At 49.1% G+C, this 19513-nt stretch overlaps 1 protein-coding gene and 1 long non-coding RNA gene across 10 annotated transcripts in view; one reads left to right on the top strand and one right to left on the bottom strand.

Annotated features, from left to right (window-relative positions):
• The window catches only part of TEX15 (testis expressed 15, meiosis and synapsis associated), a 50924-nt gene that overhangs the window by 4115 nt on the left and 27296 nt on the right, over positions 1–19513 (bottom strand). For 5 of the 9 annotated variants that reach the window (XM_056803718.1, XM_056803719.1, XM_056803717.1 and 2 more), the window contains 3 exons: positions 10346–17634; positions 8937–8998; positions 1131–8082 (listed from right to left, as the gene is read on the bottom strand). In XM_056803718.1, coding sequence (XP_056659696.1) covers positions 6675–8082; positions 8937–8998; positions 10346–17634 — 8759 coding nt within the window. In that variant the 3' untranslated portion in view covers positions 1131–6674. Of the gene's footprint in view, positions 1–1130; positions 8083–8936; positions 8999–10345; positions 17635–19513 lie in introns of those variants that run through there. The other 4 variants (XR_008913145.1, XR_008913146.1, XR_008913147.1 and 1 more) reach the window with 4 other exon arrangements.
• Positions 8001–12436, top strand: LOC130455188 (uncharacterized). The gene is made up of 2 exons (XR_008913150.1): positions 8001–9181; positions 9578–12436. It is a non-coding gene; the product is annotated as an uncharacterized LOC130455188 (long non-coding RNA).

The raw sequence follows: 19513 nt of genomic DNA on the forward strand, positions 1-19513 counted from the left end.
TTTAGCTGAAGAAACCCTCCTTGGTAGGAAAGTGGCAGATTATGGGGATGGGATGAGACAAACATTGTGAAATATGGCCAATGGATTCATTTGTTCCACTTAAAAACAATTCTTTGTTATAGAAGATACCGGTTGGGAAGGGGGCTTCACTGAGATATTGTTTTTAAAAGGAATTATCTTTTAAAATTTAACTTAAATAAAAAAAATAAATTTAAGGGGCAGCTGGGTGGCTCAGTGGATGGAGATCCAGGCCTAGAGAGGGGAGGTCTTAGGTTCAAATTTGACCTCAGATATTTTCCAGCTGTGTGACCCTGGACAAGTCATTTAACCCCCATTGCCCAGCCATTACTACTCTTCTACCTTGGAACCAATGCATAGTATTGATTCTAAGATGGAAGGCAAGGGTTTTAAAAAACTATATTTAAATTTAACATCAGAAAAACCAAACCAAGCCATGGTTACTGGTTGTAGGTAAATTAAAAAAAAGAAACCCCAGACATTTTGAGAAATGTTGAAATAACTTATTTTGGACTGCCTTCGTTGCTAAGGAAGATGAAAGAACTGGGTTGTAAATTTGTACAATGGCTTGTAATGGTTAATGATGCAATCGTGAATTAAATTCCAAAATGAAATTTCAAATAAGCCACAGACACCTCAGCCTGAGAAGGAGCAGCTCACACATGAAGCCCGATTTATCCAGCTGCTCCCATTGCATTAAGGAGAAAAACAGAGGGACGTATTTTCATAGGGTCAAGAAAAGGTACACATGTGAGAACCATCAATTCCTCCTTGCACCATCTGCTATCTCAGATGAGCTGTGGGTAACAATCAGGGAAGGGTCTCCCAGTGGTCAATGGCTTCTGCTCTAACCTGGCCCTGAGTTGAAGAGAACCCTGTGGAGATCTCAGGGTCTTAAATCTAGGGTTTTCGTTTTAGATCGTTTAGTAACAGGCCTTAGAGGCTGACTTATTCAGCTGCAGAGGAAGAAACTTGGACCCAGAGGCTCAAGAGACTCGCCCAAGGTCATACACAAGTTGCAAAGAGCAGAGCTGAAATTCAAACCCAGATCCTCTGACTGCAATTTATTTTCCCACTGTCACCAGGCTAATTAAAAAAACAAAACAAAGAACTGTGTGCCTGGAAAATACAAAAGTACTTTATTATCTGTGACCCACTCACTCAAGAAAGGGCAGCAATCAGCCACACAGGAAAAACCAAGTGGAAGAAAAATGCTTCCTGACCAGAATAAAATGAGGAAGACAACAAATGGTTCATAGGGCTACATCTTGAAGAGCAGAATCAAAATCCAAAGGGGGTAGAGGAGGACTGTGACTTCTCTAAATTAGTGTGGTACTTGTTATGAGCTAAATCTCATTAAACTACTGGAGCAAAGGTCTGACTCTTTATAGCAGCATTGCTGCCATGATGATATATAGGTCCAAGTCACTTGGTGTTTTGATCAACTGAGACTTTGAATTTAAAGAATATTGATTAAATTGGATTGTGCTATCTATATGCAAAAAGACTAACCCTTCAACTCACAGAACTATAGAATTTCAGAGTTGAAAAGGACCTCAGCAGCCATCTAGTACAACCAGTACTTAGAAAAGGATCTCACCACCCTGTGGGACCTGACAGGGAGTTAGTCAGCCTTTGCTTGAAGATCTCCAATGAAGGGATGCTTACTAACTCCCCCAAAAGGTCACCCATTTCATTTATAATGAGTTTTAATTGTCAATGAGCTCTTTTCCTGACTTCAAGCCTCAGGGTGCCTCTTGTCTTCTTCCACCCATAGTTCCTGATCCTGTCCACTTCAGGGTCAAACAGAACAAATTTGATCTCTTGTCTATGCCACAGTAGTCCTTCAACTTCTTGGGGACAATGATCACATCCTCTCCGAATCTTCTATTCTCTAAAGTCAACAACCAAAGTTCCTTCGCCAATGCTCAAAGCATTCAAAGGTTCAAAGCCCCTTCCTCATCTCAGTGTTTCTCTCTCTCTTATGTACTAGTGTCCTTCCCACAGAGTCATCCTGCCCTCCAGAAGTGATCTGCTGACCAGTGCCCAGGACAGGAGTGCCATCATCTATCTCCTCAGGCGTGTAAGTTGCGGAGGCTACCATGTCACACCAACAATTAAGTTTCATCCTTCATTTTTGAAGACGACCATGACATCAGGAGACGATGTCTTGGCTTGCTTGTGGACTGAATTGAAGTAAGGTGGGGTTACACAATCAATGAGTGAGCTCTTCCCAAGTATAGAAGTCCAGGGGCAAGACAAAGGTCAGGACGACAGGCAACGGCCTGGGAGACTGGGGATGTTCATGGCTCATCCATCTCTTGGGCCAGAGGGAGTCTTCCCAGGCTCCCCTAGGACACCAATGGGTCCGAGGACCGTCAGTTACCGTCAGCTGGGCCTATGTGCCCAGAGGATTTATGGGGTGTGGGCCACTGCCCATGCTCCCCCTTGTTAGGGCCACAAGAGAGACTTGGGTGAGAGATGGAAGAGGCCAGGCAGCCCTCGTACCAGAGGCTAGTCCCTCCTGAGCACTCATGGAGAGATTCCAAGTGTGTTTTTCAAACAAACAAGCTTAGCCATCTTGTCCAACTGGCACTTTTGAGCTAAGCTGAAAGACGTTATATTTCTTTATTCCTACCAAACGTTATCTTGTTAGATGCTCACCATCGCCTGAGCTTTCAAACTCATGTCAGGCCTCCCTTCTCCTCACAAAACTTCCAGAGGACCTCTCAAAGGGCTCTTGTAGGTCATGTCAGTAGTTACAATTGTTAGAAATAAGGACACCTTCGTATCGTTAGGGAAAATTCTGACTTTGTGAACCCCCCGAAAGGGCCGTGGGGACCCCCGAGCACACTTTGAGAACTGCTGCTGTAGGCAGAGGGGACACTTCCCATCCTTGACGGAGTCTCCAGGGAGTTGGCTATCCTCTCCGGCTGGGGTCATGCATGGATATGACACAACCTCCATCCACCTCGACTTTGATCCAGGTCCTGGGGCAGCCCACCCATAGGCAGCGCGCCCTGAGATTCTGTTACTGTCAGTTAAGGACTCTGGGGAGTCGAGTTCTGTCAGAATAAAGGGGGAGGGGAGGTCCAGTCTAACTGTGCCTCCCTCCCTGGGAGCAGGACGCCAGGGTAAAGGATCTGTGTCCTCTAAGGTCTACTGTGGGAAGGGACGCTACAGACTGTCTTAGCCCAACCTAAAGCAAGGATCGGCGGGGCCGAGGATCAGCTGGCAGCCCAGGCTCTGGCCCTCTGCTTCTGGATCCAGTAGTTATCTTTGCAGGGAGGAGCCGACTTGGACTACACTGGGACCTGGCTGTGCAGCAGGTATAAAGCATCTAAAACGGGGCCGGCAACTACGCCAAGTGCTGAGCAAACACAGGCATAATTACACTGTGTCAGCCTTGCCTCAGCCCAGAAAGAAACTCGGCGTATCGAGGTAGATATGAAAGGCGGCCATGCCCTAGACTGACCCCGGAGCCCAACATTCACTCTAGCATTAAAAGCTCCTTCTAGGGTGTAAGGGATGCCCCCCTCGGTGCCCCCAGATGATCCGAGATTTAGAAGTGAACCCCCTGCTGCAGGGGGGACCGGAGGAGGGCGAAGGAGCCATGCGAGACGCCTGCCTGCCTCACGAGTGCCCAGTGCCCTTGCTGATCATGCCCAGCAGCGGAGCCCCCTGCCCAGCTGTGGCTTTCTTCAGAAGGGGCTTCCTGGACATTTCCTTACACAGTGACTTGGGACTTGACTTCCATTCAGCCTATGCTCTGGAGCAGTAAGGCCTTTCTGGATCTAGATTATGCCATCGAATGTATGGACCCGATAACTGTGCCTTTATCTGTTAGTTCAGTGATAAAATGGTAGCGCACCAGAGGCCAGCGGCGGCTCTCCGAGGGCAGGCCATCCCTGGGTTCACTAGGAACAGCCCTTTGGGCTCAGTCATTTGCTCAGTTCTAGGCGCACCTAACTATACAGTCATCCGGCTCACACATCTCCCTTTCTTCGACAAAGATGCTGGGTGAGGTATTGGGGCTCTAGCCAGAGATTTCCTATGGAAGTCTCCAACAATGTTAGCATCGCAATACTGTTAAATAAGGAAACGCAATGCCCAAGTGCAACTTCTTCCTAATGTTCATAAACTGTTTCTTTACGGATCCGTTGTAAAAGGATGCCGGGACGTGAGAGGAGGAACAACCAAGAAGAGAATCCACGCTCATTCCTTTCTTGACAGCTGAGATGCTTATCTTGTGGGAGGCCTTCCATGCCTCCTCAAAGCTAATTGAGGACAGCTCAGCAGTAAACTCTATGGCTCTTTCAGGGTCTGGCGTGGTCCAGCCTTCACTGCCATCTCATAACGTCTTTAAAAGAAGCCGGAGCGCCCCTGAAATAGCTTGGTCCACTGAAAAGGGCATTGACTTGGGAGTCGGGAGATCCATTTTTCAATTCCACCATGGCTGTGTGACCACAGGCTACTCACACCGTCTCTTGAGCCTTGTGAGCTCCTCTGAAAAGCCAGGGTGTAGTAATAACAACACACAACCACCACCGTAATAATAAGACTAGTGCTAGTGTTAGAAAGCTGCACATCTCAGATCGGCAAGAGAAAGGTGAAGGGTCAACATCACTAACACGGGGCCATCTGCCTCAGGAGATGGGCACCTCCTTTTCAGGGCCACAGCAGGTTCTTACTTGGCTTTTCTTTTTCCTTCTTCACTGGGCCCAGCATAGTCAAGAGTTCTGGAGGTCTCAGACCACGGGACGGTTTTGCCTTGATATCTGCCCTCCTAAAATCGAGAGGATGTACCCTACGGCCTGGCATCCTAGTACTGACTATCATGAGCATTCTAATGGGGGTGGCTGCTGTTTTCCATGGTTCCCACAGTCTCCACTTATCAGATTCAGAATAAGGAGTATTCTCCACCTTCTTTAGGATAAGCGGTCAGCAAGGGAAATGAAAATCTTAGGAGAGAGATAGATGCAGAGGAGAGAAAAATGGGAAAAGAAACGGAGACAAAAAGAGAGACAAAGTACGAGGGAGAGAAATGGAGAGATAAAGATGGAGATAGGCACAGAGAGGGAGAGAAGAGGAAAGGGAGAAAAACAAAGAGAAAGACAGAGAAAGAGACAGTTGGAGACTGACAGAGAACCAGAGACAGAAAAGAGAGGCTGAGAGACAGAGATGGGGGTGGAGGTGGGGGGAGAGAAACAAAAAGAGAACCAGGCAGAAAGAGAAAGACTTGTCAGAGGGTCAGAGACAGAAAGGGGAGAAGGGGAGGGACCGAGGCAGAAAAAGAGATGGAGAAAGAGCAAGATCATCAACCGCTGTCCAGACAGCCCACCTCCCCCATCAGGATGATGCTTCTTTGGGCTGAGGGAGGAAGAACCTCACTAGACTGACACTCTCACCCTTGGGTTTCTTTCACTTTGAGTCTTTTATAGAAACTCTCTCTGCCTGCCAAACTGTCCCCATCCAGGGCATGGCTTTCCATGCAGGTGCCTACTTTCTGGAGATGGAGTGCTCTCCGACGGCCATGCAGGTTACAGAATCCATTCTTCAGACCGGAGGTGCACCCAATAGAATCTTGCTGCTGCCCTATCCAGTCCCATCCCATCAAGACTCGGAGCCTCCTGGGAGGCCCCAGCCACTTCCCTCCCTGGGCACCCCAGATACCGTGACTCCTGTCAGAGCGAGAGGAGGCATATGAGCCAGGGATGGCTGGGAGTTTTCAGGGTTAAAGTCCGGCTGGTGTTTCTGTGGAGGCAAAGGTCTGGAAACCGAGAGGGTGCCTGTGGAGAACGGCTAATCAAATGGCTCCTCGTGGATGCCATGGCACCCTCCTGTGTGCTCACGGATGACAGGACAAAAGGGAGGCCGGATTCAGACCAACTTGGAAAGATTTCTAGCAGCTGACGTGGGGAGAAGGCAGCCGCGTTTATACAGGGATGACAACCCTCCTGAAAGGCTTTGGGGGCCCAATGGCTCGATGAGGGGAGGGCCTCTGGAGAAGGTGCTCAGGGACCCTGCTCGATTCAAGCTGGCCTAGGCTTATCCAATAGGAAGGCTTTTTCTTTGGCTTTCCATGAAGGAAGGGTGCTGGGGAGGGCTCAGAGAGTCCCCGGGGATGGAGTAACCAAAGAAACAAGGTTGTTGGAGCATTTTTAAAACGGAGAAGAGACCGAGGGTCCAGCCTGTAGGGAATGGATGATGGCATGTGGAGAAGGAGGCGGCTTGATGCTGACACAGACCACAAGTTTCCTTTGGTTTCACGCACGAATCTGAAGGGAAGGGAGGGCTGTGCCAGGGGCTCTGTCTTGGCCCTCTTTTCCGCCCGCCCCTCAGAAAGGCAAGGCTAAGCCCTGACTAGGCGGCCCTGGTCTGGAGCTGCCTCGGAGGGTGCCCCTTAAGGCCCGGGCCACTCCAAGCTCTTGTGTCTGGCCCAGACTCTTTCCAAGGGCCTGTCCCTCAGGGCTGGATGGGAATGAGGATACGGCTGGTCCTCATATGGCTCATCTCATTTGATCCTCAGAAGCACCCTGGGAGGCGGGGGTGGTTATGATGCCCATTTTACAGATGAGGAAATGGGGGCAAGCCGAGGTAAGGGGACCTGCCCAGGAGACGTGGCAGAGGCAGACGTTGAAGGTAGGTTTTCCTAATTAGGTCCAGAGCTCTGCAGGTGATCCCACTTTAGAATACACACAAAGGGGGTGAGAAGGCCTGGGCCCCATCTCCCTCCTCCAGCCTTGGAACAGGGCAGGAGCTGACCTACGCCACTCCTCTCCCCCATGCCCTCGGGGAACACTCCTGCCCTGCTGCAGGCCAGCCCTGCTCAGGACTGAGCTCTGCCAAGACTCCAGCAGTGGACGCTTCTCCCTGAGAGAGCTGGCACCGAGGACACGCGGCTGGGGCACTCTCACCTCACAGTACTCACCACAAGTGCAGGTCCCTCCTGGAAACAAGCCTGGGCTGAACTGGCAGGGGTAGGAGACCTGTGGCAGTCCCTGGCTGGACGCGCAGGTGGTGGCAACAAAGGGTGGCCATGCGGCAGGGCAGGGGAGTGGGCCGTGGTGGGAGGCACCCATGCCCTGCATGGGCAGTGGCTGTCCAAAGCCGCTCCTCTGAGGGTCCCCGGGGCCAGAATGGCCAAGCGGCCCAGAGGGAAAGTGATAGACGGGCGGCCTGGCCATAGCCTGAGGGGGAGGCTGGCCCTCATAGGATGCCATGCCCTGGTAGGTGTGGGTGACAGAGCTGCCCCCGCTGCAGCCGCCACTGGTGCAGTAGTGGTACACACACCAAGAATAGGAAGGGTAGAAGGAGGTGTAGGAGGGGCCCCAAACCTGAGGATCTGGGGGGTTCTGCTGGGAGTGGCCATTCCAGCAGCCCCCAGAGGCTGGCACGAATACCCCCAGCCCGCTTTCAGGCTGCTGTGGCGGCAGCTGCAAGGAGAAGGGGCACACCCCGGGTGCCCCAGGGGCCCGCTGGCTTGGGGGCTCGGGCCTCTGGCCTGGCTGGGGGGGCCCTGGGGGGCCCAGAAGTCTGTTCTGAGTGGACAGTAATTCAGAGGCACCCAGACAGCTGGGCTGAATGACAACAGCCACGTGGCCCGGCAGGACCATGCCCGGGCCAGGGAACCTCTCGTGGTCCGGATGGAGGAAGGTTGAGCCCTCTGTTGCGGTGGCAGAATGGAGATTGGCTTCGCTATGGGAGTTGGCACCTGCCAAAATGGGTGCAGCCTGTGGGGCGTCTGGTCCTTGCCTTAGACAGGGACCGAGAGAGGCTTTCGAGGTCTGGAGAGGAAGGCCTGGGGGGTTGGGAAGGGCCCCCTCAGACCAGCTTCTCTTAATCAGGCTTCTGGGCAGGCCTCTCCCTCGAGTTCCCGCTGCGCTTTCCTGTGGCCCGGCTGTGCCGCCTGGGAGGCCGTCTCTGGTGGGGCCTTGCAGGAGGAGCAGGCAGCTGGGCCCTGGAGCCCCCTGCACGGGCACATCGTGGGGCCACTTCCCGGTCTGGCTCAGATGGGGAGGGGGGACAAGGCCCAGGGGGCCTCCCTCATCAGCCACCTTCTCCCTGAGATGAGAAAACGAAGACCTTGAGATACGGGGATTTGCCAAGAGCCACCCATGCCCCCCCTCCGCTCCCCCTGTCCCCAGTGCCACCCCCACCTCCAGACACATTGTCCCCCACACAGACATGAGGGCCTGGGGGCCTGAAGAGGCATCAGGAATGTGAACGAGAGCACCGGTGTGACCCTATTCCCTGCTTGCCAAGTCGCCCCCAAAGCGGCTGCTCGGCCTGGGGACAGGCTCCTCCCTGGGGTAGCTGCTGTCCCCCAAGTGCGCAGAGACGGTGAGCCTGGCACACTCGAGGGGGAGGCTCCAGGAGACATCCCCCCCCTCTGCCACGAGTCCTTGATGGCGCCCAGGATCTGCTCTTTTTACCCTCATCCCTCTGGGCCTTAGTTTCTGCATTCGGAGACACGGTCCCCTGGCACAGGAATTCTACTGGGTTCTGTCCCAGGGAGGCCTCTCTGACTCTCATAAGCTTGCAGCCTTCGAGCCGGCAGTGGGGGAGAGTCCTTGAGAGCAGCATTCTGACCCCCTTCTTTTACAGTGAGGAAACTGAGGCATAGCACTGGAGTGCGGTGACTGGCCCAAAGAGCAGAGGTGCTTCCAGGCCTGCGTGGGGCAGAGACGTGGAGGGAGCCCATGAAAGCCCATTCCGAACACTCATTTCTAAGAACTGGAGAGCGAGAGCCCAAGGAAGAGATGGCCGGGGGAAGCCCATCCCCCAGATCCTGGGTCTGGCAGGGCACCACCAGGGAGGGGGTGCCCCTAGAGCAGCTCCCAGGCTGTCTTCAGGAAGCAAGTTCTTGGCCTTCCCGCAGACTTGTGGGTGCCTGGGCTCTGCCTCTGCTCACGTACCTCTCCCGCTCCAGGCCTTTCTCCACCTCCGTGGCTGGACGATCGCTGCTCTGTGGTGAGACCTAGAGGAACCCAAACGAGGCAGCTAGAGTCTGCTACATTTTGGCAAGCCTGTCTTAAGATCAGCCCCGCCCCCTCCCCAGAGCTCTGTGGCCACCCTGCCTGGAGCCTGCTGACCTCTCCCTGGATGGCACAGGCCATTCCCACTCCACTACCAAAGCGAGTCGTCCAGAGCCGTCTCTACGGTATTGTCCCCTACCCCTCTCTTCTGTGTGTACCAAAATATTTCTGCACCGTCTCATTGCAAAGGAGACTTTTTGAGGCCAGGGGCTATTCTCTGCCTGTCCCTGCCCTCCCCAGGTAGCACTGTACCTGACACATAGTAGGTACTGAATAAACATTCACCGAGTCCATTAATTTTTTTTCCACCCTTATCTTTTGTCTCGGCAACAATGCCAAGACAAAAGAATGACAAGGCTAGACGATGGGGGTTAGGTGACGTGCCCAGGGGTACCCAGTTAGGAAGGGTCTGAGGTCACCTTTGAACCCAGGACCTCCCATCTCTAGGCCTGAATCTCTAGCCATGGAGCCACCTAGCTGCCCTTTTCTGTATATGCGCTAGGCTGTTTTCTCTCCTTTAGATGTAAGCTCCTTGAGAGCAGTGATGGCTACGCTTTGGTTTTCCTCATCTCTTGGGCCTCGTACACAGCGGGAGTCACTGACAAGAGCCTGCAAACTCGGTGAAAGAGCTGGGAAGCCAGGATTTTCAGCAACAGTTGGACTCCAGACCTAAATGGATCTCAACAGGCCTTGACAAAGCAGGAAAGAACTGAAGAGGGGTGTCAAAAATAGCTCCTTCCAAGCTCTGGAGAGCCATTCTCTCCTCCTTCACTGGCTTCACACTTTGCACAGGCTCTGGGCCCGTGTGCCTGAGCCCTCCCTCACCAGGATCTGCCCAGGGATGAGGAAGGACGTGCTTCTTCATCCTTTCTCTGGGACAAATGAAGAGCAATGGCTTCTGATCCAGGAAGTATCAGCGGGCAGTGTTGTCAAGCAACAGGGAAGAGCTTCTTCCTCAGCTTCCTGGAATTTGCAGTATTTAAATTGTGGAAAAGAATGGCAGCCTGAGGTCCCTTTTCCATTTATTCTGGCTGAACCTAAAGAATTTCCATGTAGGAGCTTATGCAGGGCACTTCACAGAGAAATAAACCACCAAGGTATGCTCTCAGGAAGCTTAGAGTCTAATGGCAGGGGAAAGATGAGCACATAAATGCCTGAAAGAAAAGGGGTGCTGTGTTAAGTGCAAAGGAAACCCAGGAAAAGTGCTGGGAGAAATGGAAGAGGGGAAGAGGCAAGGAAGGGAAGGCTCCCAAGAGGAGGTTTCATTTGAGACTTTAAGAAATGCTTACCTTTGGTTTTTTGCAATTTGGTAGATCAGGACTCTTGAGTTGCTCCTGACCACTTTCACAAAGAGCTAAAGTGAAAGCTCGTTTTTTGGAGACAGTTGGACCTTTGTGGGGTAAGCCAGAGGGAGACAGAAGCTGTCTCCAAGCAGCCCCCAGTTTCTTGGTGACCATTCTGGGCTTCGTCTCATGGTCTCCTCTGGTCTGCTCTTTTTTCCACTGGAGGGCTTTCTCCGCATTGGTGAACATTTGGCAGGTGAGAAGAGAGAGCTCACACCATCCCATTTTGGCACAGGAGACCTTCAGATATTCAATGGTCTTCATGACTCTCATGACATGGGCCATCTTCCCCAGATCTTTCTGGGAAGCCAAAGTGAGGTTTTTCAACAATACAGCAAACAACTCGTAATTGTGCTCGAGTTCAGAAAGGGTCGTGCCATAATTTACAGTCAAGGTATAAGGCACCAGGTCCACATATGTGGCCATGGGTAGGGTGGCCTGTTCCAGGAATGTCCTTATTTCAGAGAGTTCCAAGAGTTCTCTGGTCAGTAGCTGGAGTGCATAAGAGGAATTGGTCCCTTCAGGGTACTCACAGATGACAGCCACCTCGCTTTTCAGTTCCAATATGGCCGATTCCACGGCTTCCCATAGGCAGCCTGCTGCATTTTCTTTGAGAAACAAGAAGGAAGCTATTTTTTCTTGGTTTTCTATCAACTCAGAAAGGAGAGACAAATCAAACCACAACATCCCCCGAAACCTTGGTTTGTCCAGTTTTTTGGCCATGACATTTTTCAGGAAGTGAATTGTTTCAGAGAGCATAACCACTTCGATGTACATCTCAACAGCTTCAGGTTTCAGGATGACTGACTCTTGGCGATGCTTCTTGACCAGGTCTAACACGTTGTCTTCTGTGATCAAGACACTATCCACAGCGGCCTCCTGCAGAATCTGGAAGCATTTCTTTAAGGTCTCTAAATGGCCCGTGCATCTTGCTGTCAGTTCCTGTAATTGTTTCAGGTCAGCAGATCCTGCTTGGTTTATTATTTCTCCAACTTGGCACATATCTGAGAGAGGAAAAAGAGTATCACTAAACCTGAAATTTTCCCAGCTAGGCTTATCCTCTCCATCTATGCAGTCACAGTGCTTACTGGGAGTATCAACAGTTTCCTCAAGCAAACCCATGGAAGCACATTCTGCTTTGCTGTTAGCCTCCACAGTCTCATAGATCTGCTGAAGCTTGTTAAGGGCACACTCATTAAATCTGAGTAGTTCTTCCTTCCTCTTCTCAGGAGAGTCTTTTTTGATAACTGATAGGCCCCTCTCTTTCCAAACGAGACTTTTAGCAGCATCAAAAAAGATGTGTTCCAGGCCATAGAGAGATATCTTCATGCCAACAGATTCAGAGTTTTTTATAAAGTGCATCTTGGAAGAGATCATTTCCATGATGATCCAGAGATGATCCTGCTTCCCAGAACAAGACTGAACTCTAAGGAAATGATCCTGGTTACTGATGAGTTCCAAAGTGCTTTTTCTTAAACTTTCTAGATCTTCTAAATTATCTCCAAAATTAACCCCACAGGTGAACGGTGCAGAAAGAGAGAAATTGAAGTTAGAGCTGTGTTTCATGACATCTTCACACTCTTTAATCTGCCTTTTGTATTTTAAGATGACATAGTAGGATTTGTTCTTATTCTTGGCCACTTCTAAGAGTTTGATCAGTTGGTCATGGTAGTGCTGTAATTCGCTGAAGGCGTTGTACCTAAGTCGGTCTTGAAAAGCAGGGTAGAGGCAGGCCTGCTGCTGGTAGCCCTGATTCCCACGGAGCAGCTCCCCATACAGGGAAGCATCATACCACAGCAGACTTCGGAAGGTGGGCTTACTGCCCAACAGACCTTTCTTGTTCTCAATGAACTGTATGGTTTCCATCATCATTTGGAGTTCTACCAGGGAATCTACCGCTTGTGGGTGGAGGTGGTGTTTACAATTATTCCAACCATTCCCTTCTACCAGCAGCTCCCGAGAAATCAGTATATGTTTAAAGGAACATTTTTGTTTTCTTTCAAAAGCTTCAATGAATAAAGGAAGAACTGCTTGACATGTGTCGATTTGTTCTTGTAAACTCTTCAGAGTGGACGCCTCATCTGCCTTTTGCAGAATTCTTGACAGTTTCAAGATGAGTGTTGGAGGGTCCTCCTCCGGCCGAGCCTCTAATTCACTTGTGGGAGGTGGCTGCCGAGTAGGTTCAGCCTCAGGAATCCTTGAGTGCATTTTCCTGACACGGGTCTGGGGGACTTTCTTCCTGATTGCAGGATCACCCAGCATTGTGGCTTGTGGTGTAATGGTGGAGAGGGTTGGCCCATCCTCAGCTTCCATCTGCCCTCCGCCCTCCTTTTCCTTGGTCCTGGCCAGCTGACTGGGGGTCGTCTTCCTCCAGGAGGCAGTCACCACAGAACTGTCTAAGCCCTGGCCCTGTTTACCTTGGTCTTCTATCTGGATGGGAGATTTTTCACAAAGTTCTGTTAAAACACTTGAGTGTTCTACTGGCTTTTCTCCCTGTTGTTCCCTTTCTACTTGTTTTTTCCATCTTTTTTTCACCTTTTCCTTTACTCTGGATTTTTGTGATAAGGAATGCCTCATGTTCTCCAAAGAGATGTTATTTAAAAGGACATCGACAGCATAGTTCATACAATTTTTATTTTTCTCAGGTGGTACAGGCCCCTCTCGGGTATTTTCAGTATCACTTCCTTCCTCCCTATCCCCTCTGTGAAGGTAATTTTTGCAAGGGCCCCAAATCGTATCTAAAGAATCCTCTCCATCATCTTGAAGTTGTGGCTCCTCTTGCTGTAGAGATGGAGAGCAGGGTGCAAGCCCAACGACAGTTGGCTGCCTCTTGGAGTGGAGAGTCCACCATTCGGCCTCTTTATTTTCAACAGAGATGCCGGATAAATCTAAGAACATACTCTCTCCCTCTTGACTTGTCCAGGGAGCCAGATCACCAGAGGCCCTAACCAAGTGTTCCGAACCCATGCTTGGATTCAAGCTTCTTGTGAGTGCTAGTGACTTTTCTGCAGGAAGGTAACCTTCCAATTCTGGGGGACCCATAGGCCACCTCAGCTGATCTGTTTTAGAGACATCTACATTGAAACAGTGTTCTGTGCCTGATTTTAAGGCTGAAATGGATATATCAGGATTCTCTTGGGAGTCAGTTTCATTATTGCCTCCTACATTTGGTTTATTGGTATCAAGGGGAAGGTCATTTCCCCCAAAGTCACTGCAAAACTCCCCATTTCTTTCCATTGTAGGTGGAGTAGAATGGGTTCCTGTGGGAGCCTCCCTGGAGTTGACATCATCAGAATGATGAGAAGGGAAAGCTTTTTGCTGTCCTTTGGAGAGCTGGCAGTCAGCCCCTCTTTTGGGGCCTTTCCCACTGCTCCTGCTTGATGCTGAGCCCCGAGACTTGGAGTGATGTGGTCTGTGAAGAGTGGTGCTTCTCGGGGTGCTCACTCGACTTCTAGATGCCTTGGTGGATGGACCTTCTATGGAAAATGACCTCCGGACTCCCTGGTCCCTGCTACTGCTGCTGCTGTAACCCTGGTGGTGTGGGAAAGAGGTCCGAGACCCAACCACTTGCAGTCTTTCAGATCTCTTCTCTTCCCGTTTGTCATTTTTTCTCTTCTGCCAATAATGCCTCGAGTAATACCTCCTTTCTGTCAGAAAGTTATAACCTTCCAAGTCACAACATTCCCACAAACTATTACGTATGACCTCATAGGATTTCGGCAAGGGACTCTTTCTCTTTTTCTCCCTGACTTTTGTGATGAGCTGCAAGGATCGGTGAACCCTTCTGTGGGCTTTCTTTAAATGGAGAACAGCTCGGTTTAGTTTTCGGGACAGACGTTTGCTCTTGCACAAAGATGCTTCACTGTAGAGGACGTTCAGAACGCTTCTGATGTACCTTTCCGACTGTGAAAAGGTCCTGATCCGTCCCTCAGACAAAGAAGAAAACTGTTCAGATGACTGGTGATGAGATGTCTTTCTGGTTACTCCATAAGGCTCTGGATATCTGAAGTTTCTCCTTTGTATGATTTTGTCCTTGAAGGAGGACAGTGACTGTTTCCGTCTGCTGTTTTTGGATCTCGTGTCCTTTCCTCTTGGAGCTTTGTTATGGACAGCCGTTAGCTTTGCCAAGGGGCAGGGCCTATCATCCTGTGTGGCTTTAGAAGTAGCAGCAGGTTGAGGGGAACATGCTTTGTGAACTGCTGATGACTCAGGAGGTGGGGAAATGACCAGATTCCTGTTAAGTTCAGATGCCTCTGGCCATATGTCCATGAAAAGCTCACCTTGGCTGGGAGAGTCTGTGTTTTCACAGGTGAACTGGGGAGCATCGGCCATAGATTCTAATTCTTTCCACACAGCATTCATTTCTGCCTCTTCAGTATCCGGTGTGGGGCACACCAGCACCTCACCTTGCATTGCTAGTGGCTCTTGAGAAAGGGTGAACCTTGTCTGAATGATATTTGTAATTTCAACTTGTAAATCAGGAACCACCACTGGACTTAAGAGATCCCGATGGTTTTTCTGGGTCCAAGAATAAATGCAACTGCATTCCTTAAGGAAACATTGGCTTCCATCCTCCTGTGGCCAAGTGCTTTTGGAAATCTCTGAGGGCTTCTGGCTTCCAAGTAGATTTTCCCAGTCTATACGAGATTCTAGGAGTTGGTACACAGAGCTCATTTCATCAGTAGGCAGATTTCCATGGATGGCTGTGCCTTGTAGTTGCAGGAAAGAGCCTTCACATTGTTCAAATTCCACTTCAATCTCATTGTTAAAGTCCAGATCCTGAGGAGGCAGGACCCCTTGGTCCTCACTAATAGTTGGCTGCGTATGGGCTTCACTGGCTCTGCCATAGTTTGCATCATTTTGATGTTCCCCAAATATATTTCTCCCACATGCTCCAAAACTGGGGCTCTGGATGGCTTGGGCTATTCCTTGGAAGTTCCTTTGGTTGTCTTCAAACTCGTGCCTGAACTCTGGTGTCAGAGCAGCAGGGATGGGCATGTTGGCGCCAGAGTTTTTGCACACACAGGCTGCTGAGGAACTTGTGGACTCTGACAACGTGGTTGTGGAAGTCAGTGGCATCAGCTTCCTTTTGTGACTGAAAAGTATCCCTCTTTGACTCCCCGGGATAACTCTGCTTTCATTTTCAACCAGGGCAGTTTCTAAAGGCATGTAGCTTTTTTTCCAGGTGAAATTAAATACTGAAGAAAACTTTTCAGAATGTATAACTTCTGACCTGCCCAAATTCTTGATATCTCTCTCATTATTGACCATTGTGGTGCAGTTTTCCTCCATATAAACAATTTGCTTCTCATTTACATAAATATTTTCCATTTTATTTTTTTCTGTAGAAAGACTCTCTCTCCCCTCTTCTTTAGGATGTGAGCCATTATGTTCTTCATTCCTTAATTCCTGTTCTTGAAAATAAACATTCAAATCAGGAAAAGCGATATTGTCATCTCCAAACACTGGGTCGCAGAACATAGGGCAAACTTGACTCTGGTCTGCCTCTTCAGCAAGGCAGACATCCATTTTGCCATCTTTATGTGGGTCTTCTGGGGACAACAGTCCATTTTCATTTCCTTCACTAACACCCAAGTATTTCTCACTCCCATCTCTGATCACCTTGGAATGTGACACTTCCGTGTCAAGTGCCAAATTAATCAAATCATTTGGCTTTTCTTTGGTCTGAACAATGATGTCCATCTCCTGGGAAACATTGGCCTTCATGCTAATGGGTGTCAGATGCAGACTTTCCATTTTTAGTTCTGTTACTTTTGGAGGTTTGGAAAAGTATTTATCAATATACATTCGTTCACATTTCAACCACTCTTCAAGGCAATTTTTGGAAGATTTCTGTGTACTTAGTACTGGGTAACTATTTTCTGATTTCCAAGGTATGTGTTTCCTTTCTTGCTCTCGAGATGTGGAAGGTCGCATTGGAATAGTTACTGTCCCCTGGTTCCTAGGTTTTTTACAATCATTGCTGTCTTGGTGGGATAAAATCAAAACCTTATGCTTTTCATAAGAGACACAACATTCTCTTGAGCTACTCTTTTCTCCGTGAGTAGAGTCATAATTCTCTTTCTTCTTGCAGTACTTATTTTTGCCTTGTTGGGAATGGTTTTCTGTATCTGTGTTCAAGCTTTTCACATTTTGAGTACCCTGATTGTATTTATTTCTGGTTTCTTTCTGAACCTGGAGAAGTCCTGGAGAGGATGGTTGAAGTATTTCATGGACAATTTTGAGGTCATCAGGCTGCGATTCCTGGCTTACAAGGTTACTAAGACTCTCTGAATTGGTATCCATTGGCATGCCCTTTCTAGGAAAGTGATTCATCTCTGAAATGCACTTTCCTCTGGCTTGTTTCTTAACTGGAAGAAGTATTTTGTTCATCTCGCTTGAGCTATCCATTTCTTTGTCAATATATTCCCGGTTATCATGCTCTGGAATGACTTCTTTGGAAGCATAGGGAAGAGGCACCTGAAGATCAGTATGATGTTGGTCTTCTTTTGGATCATCCATGACAACCTCATGGATAGCCCTGCAGTCACAGTTCTGAGACAAAACGCCTTTCAAAGCAGCGTCATGGGACAAACCCTCAGGATGAGGGGAGCCCAGATTGAGTGCCATGGGCTCACCAGGGATGGCACCAGGGGGGAGGGCAGCAGCCATGGGCAGGGATGGCAAAGAATTCATTTGTGAATCAGGGTATTCTTCCCTGCTCTCTAATGGCAAAGTCTCTTGGGAGCCTGACTCAGGATTGGCTTGGTCATGGGGTACTCCTCTTCTCAGCAGCCTGGGGTCCTTGATGAGCTTGGAGGTTGTCACGGTGCTGGTGCCAACACTGTTAGGAAAAGTGACTGCAGCAGAAAGGGTGTTGAAGAATTTTTCAAGGTAATTCAAGTTTATCAACAGGTCACCATTCACATTTTGAGTGGCACCCACACTGGCTAGGAGGGGCGGGTTAGCCTCAATTGTTTGCACTTGAGATAGGTTGTGGTTTTCTGTTAAATTATAGTCGTTTTGGCTATCTGGGGTGTCTACAGCAAAGAAGCTGTTATTCTGTACGCTTCCACAGGGAGAAGATATATCAGGATTCATCTCTGCATTACAGGAGCAGCTGTCCTGAGCTGAGGAATCTGTAGGCTTTGGGAAATGCTCGTAGATGACAGTGGCATCTTTCCCCTTCCCGATCCTTTTGGCAATGGTACAGTTATTCAAAGAGCCCCTTTTTTCTGTTGAGAGTTAGAAAAAAGAAAATATCGATGTGAAAATTGTTTCCCTTAGTTGAAATTCTAAGAACGTTCTGAAGGCCAGCAAGGATTCTAGAGACCATCTTACTCCAACCCACTTGCTATTAGAGATGGCATACTAAATATATATGTGCTTGGATAATTTCTCACTTGACTCTTCCTATTCAAATCTCTCATCCTCTGGGCATTTTCACCCACTGTCCCTGGTGCTTAGAATCTTTTTGCTCCTCTGGTCTCTAGCTCCCAGCCCCGCCTAGCTTCCTTCAAGACCCATTTCAATCCCCTTTCTGCTGGAGGGCTTTCCTCTTCCTCTGAGCTGCCAGGAAGTCCCCTCTGAGATTACCAGCTACCAGCTCTGTTGACCTTTTCTCCAAGAACTTACCTATAAGTGTGCGGCTATGTACATATGCAGGTGAAGAGATTGTATAATCTTTTTTTGCATAGTCTCCCTTTAGAATGAACTCTTTGAAGAGGGGACCATATTTTTGTCTGTCTTTATAGCCCCAACACTGGCACAGTGCCTGGCCTACAGTAAGTGCTCAATGAATGAATGTTGACTGTCAAATGTCCTATATCATCAGTGGTGAAGGATATTGTGGAGAAGCTTGAAAAGGTTTTCTAGCCCAGTAGAAAGGCAGCGGGGAAAAGGCTGGCAGCAGCACCAATGGGTGTCTGATAGAGTATTCCAAGTATCAAAAATTTGAATTTAAGGGCTTTGGATTCAAACCCATGAAGGACGCACTGAAGGGAAACCTGCTAAGAACAGATGCCTGAGCTGGTGGTCTAAGCCAAAAGGATGAGGGTTCAAATCCAACCTTTCCCACATCTTGCCTGAGTGACTGGCCAAATTACTTGACCTCTCTCTGCTCTTGGCCACTTTCTAAAATGGTAAAAGTTGTTGATTTCCATTGGGAGAGGGAGGGAGTTTTCCCACCAGAAGTTCCCTACACCAGTGAAATAAAAACCCCTCAATCCCTGGGTATACAATTGCCTGGAAAGTTTTGTTGCTCTGATCAAGAATTTTTAAATTAGAAAAGGGAAGGAGGTCATAGACCTCGCCTACCTGTAAGCTTGGCATCCTCTCATTAAAGAGAGGGTGAGTGAGGGAACACCTGGGAAATCATTCAAGGATTACAGAGAACTAACCAGACCTCAAGGCAGCTACATGGCTCAGTGGATAGAGTGCTGAGCCTGGAGTCAGGAAATTTACTGCCTCCAGATCCTCCCTAGCTATGTGACCCTGGACAAGTCCCTTAGCCTGTCAGTCAGTCTTAAAGCACTCTGGGATCTTTGCCAGAAAAGCCCCACATGGGGTCATGAGGAGTCCGACATGACTGGACCACCAGCATCTGGCCTCCCCTTGAACAGGTCATGCCAGACTGACTTCATTTTCTCCCATAGCAGGATTTTTAAACTGGATTGAGGGTACCTCTAGTTTATTAAAACTTCTGCAAGAACATGGCAATGCCGCTGATATGTAGCCAATGTGGGAACACAAAGGGATGAATTCAGATCTCATGGGATGCCTGGGCTTGGAGGAGCTACAAATGGATCAGTGTCAATGGAGCTGGGGGTCTCTAGGGGTGCACCCCAGGGGACTGTGCTTGGCCGTGGGTCACTGAACGTTTGGATCAATGACTTCCAGAAAAGCAGAGATCCATGAGTGACAGAGCAAACACCTGGAGGACAGAGCCAGGATGCTGGAAGATCCTGACAGGCTGGAATACTGGGCTGAATCTTGGAAGCTGAAATTCAGTAGAGACAAGTGTATAAGTCTTACTTTTAAGTACAAAAAATCAACTTCAGTCTTAAAAGGAGGGTGTGTGTTGTACAACAATTGTTAAGAAAAGGATCTGGGATT

This window comes from Monodelphis domestica, chromosome 6 (assembly GCF_027887165.1).
Source record: "Monodelphis domestica isolate mMonDom1 chromosome 6, mMonDom1.pri, whole genome shotgun sequence".
Lineage (NCBI taxonomy): Eukaryota > Metazoa > Chordata > Mammalia > Didelphimorphia > Didelphidae > Monodelphis > Monodelphis domestica.